Genomic DNA, 5,755 nt, shown 5'->3' with positions numbered 1-5,755 from the left:
GATAACGTCATACGGTAGATGTGCAGTACGCATCAACCGCGCCGGCGGTTCCGTCGGTGAAATTTCCGCGGGATTTTCCGCCAAACCGCTCGTAAACGGGCGGAACTTGTTCGCTCAACGGTGCTCAACGTGCCGTTTGTCGTCGTAAAAGTTCTGGCTGCGAAAGACGAGAAAAATCCACGCGGAAGACTCGCATTTGCATGACTGGACTGCGAGCGAAGACGTATCGAGAGATGTGGAAGAAGTCACGTCTTGCTTGATCACGAACGGACGCGGACGAGGGAGAAAATCAAAGTTGGTGATTGAAAAGTCGAAGATTTTCCGAAAAGTATGTCATGGAAATTTTTTTAAACGTGCAAGTAATACGTAAAATAACACGTGAAAAATTTTCAATGACATTTGTCAACAAAAGTTATGCAATTTTTATTAGTTTCCAGTAATTAGTAACGCGCGCGAACGAGAGAAAGACACACTGTGTGTGTTTTTTCGAAATGCATTTCCTCTTCTCTTAAAGGCTCTCGGATATATCGGCGTCGCATTTCACATCTGAATGTGTTACGTTACGCGAAAAACGAGAGGAGAGAAGTTTGAGGTGAGTAATTTTTGCGACGAGCGATGTCGGGAATAAAACGCCAGGAACGCGAGACGTAATTTTAAGAACGTCAAGAACGCTCTTTTTTGTCATCGCGTGTATAGCGTTGACGTTCGCGTTTTTTCCTTTAAAAATTTTCGCTTCGACGTAATTGGGGATATCACAGTTTGTCTTCCATCGGGATTCGCGTGATAATTCTCTGCACATCGTCCCACGCGGACGTATAAAGTGCGCGCTAAAGATAAGGAAAAAAAAAAAGAACCATCGCGCACTCTCTTTGCATAGCGTAATAGTGTATTACTGGTACGTCTCGTAAAAGCGCGCGTATCGCGCTATCAGAGCGATACGTGATGATGATGCGGGAAACCAACCGCCGTTGCTTCGATTCTCACGTGGATTTTGGAGGCGAGCGAACGAAATTGTCGTCGTTGATATCAAAAACGATACCGATATCGTCGCGATCATTAGCGACGCCGCTTTGATATTAACTTCACGATTCACGTTCGAGATGACTGCCTGAGAGGAGAGACTGATAACGTCTCTAATAAAGCGCAAAGATCGTAAATCGCCTGTCGTTTGCATCCGCGACGCTCACGCCAGAGTTGAAGTTTCTCCCGCGATTCCGGAGTCCGAATGATGTCGGAACGATCGATACCCGGCGCTCTCGCAAGAGATAGAGGACGGCATTATCAGCGCGGGGCGTAACAAAAGGGAAGTGAACGAAAGATAAAGAGATTGAGAGAACGGGGTGCATCTCTCGTGCGATTAATTCTTACGATCGTACTCGTTTGTACGCCCACTTCACAGAACATTTTTAAAGGCGTCGAGGGAGAAGAATTTTTTAATGTCTTCTTTCTCGCGCGCGCTTCGCAGGTCGCGCTGAAGAGACGTTGTAAATGTCGCTGTTCCCTGCTCCTCGTTCTGTTACTATCCTCATGTGGATATTAATCCCGTTAACGCGGCATAAAAATAAAACTGGTCTCGCGTTTATAGACGGAAACACGAGCAACACGGCGACAAGAAGCTGGAAAGAAGAAGTGTGAGATCATCGAGGCATTTCTCTCTAATTAGGTACAACAGCGAAGTACCGCTTTCTAATTAATTGCATTGCTCTATAATCGCGAACGAGAAGATGACGAACGCGACGTTAGATGCTCTGCTATCGAGGAGTATTATTATTGCAATAATGCGATTCGAGATACGCGCAAGATAAATTCCAATATTGTAGATGTATTTTATTCTCGGCGCTTGTTCAGCAAGTAAATGTTAATAAATACAGTTTTAGAACAAAAAAAAAGAATAATGTAAGTAAGTAACAAATTAAAACACAATAACGTACATAAAATTTTATTATTAAACCTTATCGATTACGTTATACAATAAAGTTTTATTCGTGTGCTAGTTGCAAAATCTCCCTGTGTGTCTATATAGATCTAGTTTAATCTCGCGCAAAATAAAAAGTCGCGAGCGAAAAATGAATTTTCATCAGATCGGAAGAACGAAAATCTATCTGTGATAGCTTATGTACGAGTCTCTCGAGTTTTCCCGATTTTCCAGAAAGCTCAGCTCGCGCTCGGAGGTCAATCAGTTACTTCCGCCTCAGTTAGTGCTCAGTACAGACACTTGAATCACTCTCGTTTCACTTTTGCTTAACTAGAACTGAGATATAACTAGATAACGCGCGAAGAGCACGAGATATGTAACATACACATACATACACATATCGTGCCATTACATTTAGAGATAATTGATATAGATAACAACGATCGGATGATACGGCGGATGATACGGATGTTCGCGCCGAAGTTCACGCGCGTGAATATCGTGAACATTTCACAATTTTGCGTGATCGATGTCAACGATAATTCAGACATTTGTCGTCTAATTCTAGAAGAAGTACAGCCAAGAGTATCGAAAATCGTGAGCGTTATAGTTAATTACGTTAATTGACGATAATATGTAAACGTCTCTCTGGGAAAATTATCGTCTCAACGATGTTTGTGACCACCGTCTCCGCCGTTGTCGCCCTTCTTGTAGCTCCACTTCTTCCCGTGCTCGTGCCCCTCCTTCTTGCCGTGATTCTCGTGATGATCGTGATGATGATCGTGCCCTTCGTCGACCTTGTGGCCCTTGTGTTCGTGATGATGTCCGCCCTTCTCGTACTTGGACTCCTCGCCGTACTTCTTGTCCTCGTCCGCTTCGTCGTGATGGCCCTTCTTCTCGTGGCCGCCCTTTTCCGATTTGTGCTCGTGGTGATGCCCGCCGTGCTTCTCGGTTTCGCCGTCCTCGTGGAACTCGTCGAAGAACTCGGTCTTCTTCTCGTACTCGTCCTGCAAATAAAAAATACACGTGCGCTCGATTAAGACCAAAAAAAAATCATAATAATTTAAAATTTATCACAGGATTTTCTCTTTCTTTTTACCTTTTTGTGCACCGAGTGTTCGCCGTGCGTGCTGTGGCCTTTCTTGTGCTCACCCTTCTCGCCGAATTCCGCCGTTTTCTTACCCTCCTCGTCGTGATGATGCTTCTCGTGATATCCGCCTTCTTCCTCGTGCTTCTTCTCCTCGCCGTCCTTTTCATCGTACTCGTTAGTGGCGTGTTCTTTGTCGTGATGTCCCTTTTCGGCCTTCTCGTGCTCGTGCCAGACTTTATAGCCCTTTATAAAACAGTAATAAGACTCGAATGTCGCAGCCGTTACGAGAATAATTTTTTCGGCGAAAAAAAAAGCAGAGAGAAAAGAATACCTTGTCCCCTTTTTCCCCGTGATGCCCGTGATGCTCTTCCTCGTGCTCGGCACCTTTGCCTTCTTCGAATTTGTGATCTTCCTTATGATGATCTTTGTGTTTGTGCGCGTGTTCCTTGGATTCACCGTGCACGTGATCGCTCACCTTCTCGTTGTTATTATCCTTGCCTTGTGGACTAACGTGGTGATGTTCTTCGCGAACATGCTTGGGATTGGTCTCGCTGTACTCCTCGTCATCCTTTCGCGGAACGTACTTCCGTTTCTTTTTGTACTTTTCGTTCTGTTCGCGATCTTTAAAACGTCGATCGTTAAATTTGTCCTCGTCGTCGTCTTCGCGTTCGCGATTTTTTCGATTCTTTTTGCGTCGACCGGTGCCCGCCGATTTCTTCTGATCGTAGCGCGTGCTGTACTCCTTGTCTTGCTCATTGTCGTCATTGTACCGTGAATCAAAACGTCCGAAGTCAATGTCGTAATCGTACTTGTCGCGTTGACTGTCTCGTTTCTTTTCCCCGGAATCTCCGTCTCGACCGTATTGACGATGACGATCGTTAGGTTCGTTGCGTTCTTTGGTATCGACATACTCGTCCTCATCAGTTCGGTCCTTGCTGTTTTCGTATCTCTCATATCCGCTGTCGTTTTTGTCCTCTTTATCAGTTTTATCCGGTTCATAAACACGTCTCTCTTCCTGATGACGATCTTCTTTTGTTTCCTCCTCGCGATCGTTTTTCTCGCGTTGCGGTGCGCTCGGCGTTTCGTGAATTATTTTGTAAGCGTCATTATTGATCGGAATTTTGTAATTTCCGCGGTTCTTTTCGTCCGAAGTGGTTTCTTCTTCTTCTTCTTCTTCTTCTTCGTCGGCATTACTGGCGTCATCGGCACGAGACTGATCGCTCGAATCGACGTTTTCTTTCTTGTCACCGTCGAGCTCTTTTCCACCTTTCGCGTTTTGCGAAACGAGCAACCTGCTGTCGTAATACGGCGCGAGCGGAGACTTAGTGGGAACGATCGGTTGAACTTTCGGCAACGTTGGAGAAAAAGGACTCAAAGTTGCGTAAGGAACGGTCGAGACTTGCTGTGAAATTATCACAGGCTGCTGCAGTGGTTGCTTCAAATTTTGATAATCCTGCGCAATCACTTTCGGTACATTATATAAGTTAGCAAATTGATTGTACAACGAAAGTTCGAGGTTTGCGTTTAAGTTCGATTTGTCATCACTGGGAATGTTGTAGGAAGCGGCAATTTTCGGCTGAAGTTCGTACGACGCTGGGCTGGGAATTAAAACTGTAGTCGCGGGTTTCTCCGTGACGCTGTAAAAATTCAACGAGGCGGAATTTAGCTGCGCGTTAATCCGAGGATTCTTCGTGGTGCTGATTGCGTCCACGTAATCAGCAAAAGCGATTTTTCCACTCGCGGGATTCGCTGCCGGACTTGTCTCGGTGGTAGCGACAATCGTTGCTGAGTTTCCATCGAGAATCCCGTGCTTCGCGCGCTTTGTCGGCACGTAGTGACGCGCCGGAGACGGCGCAAAAAGATCCGTCGGGAGGATCAGCGGAAGAACGTTCGCGGAAGAAGGAGCGATTTTTTGATGATTCAAACCGGCGATTGCCGGCGAGTGGCTCGGTTTCTTGTACGTCGTCGCCTCGAGATTAGCGACGACAGGCAAGGTCGTAGGCGGCTGCACGACGGAAAACGGACGTGGCGCGAGAGTGTAACTCGACGAAGAGGTCAAACGAAGAGGTTTGACTATGCTCGGAATGTTCAAGTTACTCAAGTTGAAAACGTCGTAAGTGTTACTGTTATTCAAACGCAAAGTAAATGGAGGTGCGACCCGAGTAGACGACTCTTGTACGTTCCATTTGCGACGATCCGGCTTTTCCGTCGCGCTGGAATGAATATTTGATGACCATTCGAACGATTCGTTCTTCGTCTTCTCGTTGTATTTCCCATCGACATATCCTCGCGGTGTGGTGATCGATTCGTCAACGGTTTCTTCGTCGAGTTTTGATGACGGGCTCGTGACTGTGCGATTCAGTTGTAAATACTTCTTAAATAATTTCATCTTCTTATTTTTTACAGAAAACGGCGCGCCAGAAAAATCAACATCGGAACGTGATTTCTGCGTGTCATTGTTGTTTACTGAATTAATCGTCGTCTCCGCAACGTAAATAGGCTTAAGATTCTTCGTTATCTGGGTCAAATAAGGATTTGATGTCACATCGGCATTCCTCGTCGTCAATGCAGACGCTTGCCGAGATATGTTTCGCAGCACCTCGTGATAAGTCGCGTCGAGATCCGTCGCTGGCTCCGCGATCTTGTCGCGCGCATCTGAAAAGAAAGAAACTTTGATCCTGTCGAGTCAAAAAAAAAAAAAAAAAAGAGTAATCTCGATTTATTTACCGCTGGCATAGAATGCATAGATG

General features: G+C 45.7%; 1 protein-coding gene across 1 annotated transcript in view; it reads right to left on the bottom strand.

Moving 5' to 3' along the window:
• Window positions 1-2,042: 2,042 nt before the first annotated feature.
• The window catches only part of LOC109863896 (protein split ends-like), a 4,883-nt gene continuing 1,170 nt past the window's right edge, over window positions 2,043-5,755 (bottom strand). Inside the window, exons 3-5 of the mRNA XM_020444565.1 lie at window positions 3,337-5,660; window positions 3,015-3,248; window positions 2,043-2,922 (exon numbers count right to left, since the gene is read on the bottom strand). Of these exons, the coding sequence (XP_020300154.1) occupies window positions 2,581-2,922; window positions 3,015-3,248; window positions 3,337-5,660 (2,900 nt within the window). The 3' untranslated portion in view covers window positions 2,043-2,580. The remainder of the gene's footprint in view (window positions 2,923-3,014; window positions 3,249-3,336; window positions 5,661-5,755) is intronic.

This window comes from Pseudomyrmex gracilis, unplaced genomic scaffold (assembly GCF_002006095.1).
Source record: "Pseudomyrmex gracilis isolate BER0280 unplaced genomic scaffold, ASM200609v1 scaffold_0, whole genome shotgun sequence".
NCBI classification, from domain to species: domain Eukaryota; kingdom Metazoa; phylum Arthropoda; class Insecta; order Hymenoptera; family Formicidae; genus Pseudomyrmex; species Pseudomyrmex gracilis.
Note: the sequence above shows the minus strand (reverse complement) of the source record. Positions and strands in the feature narration are given on the sequence as shown.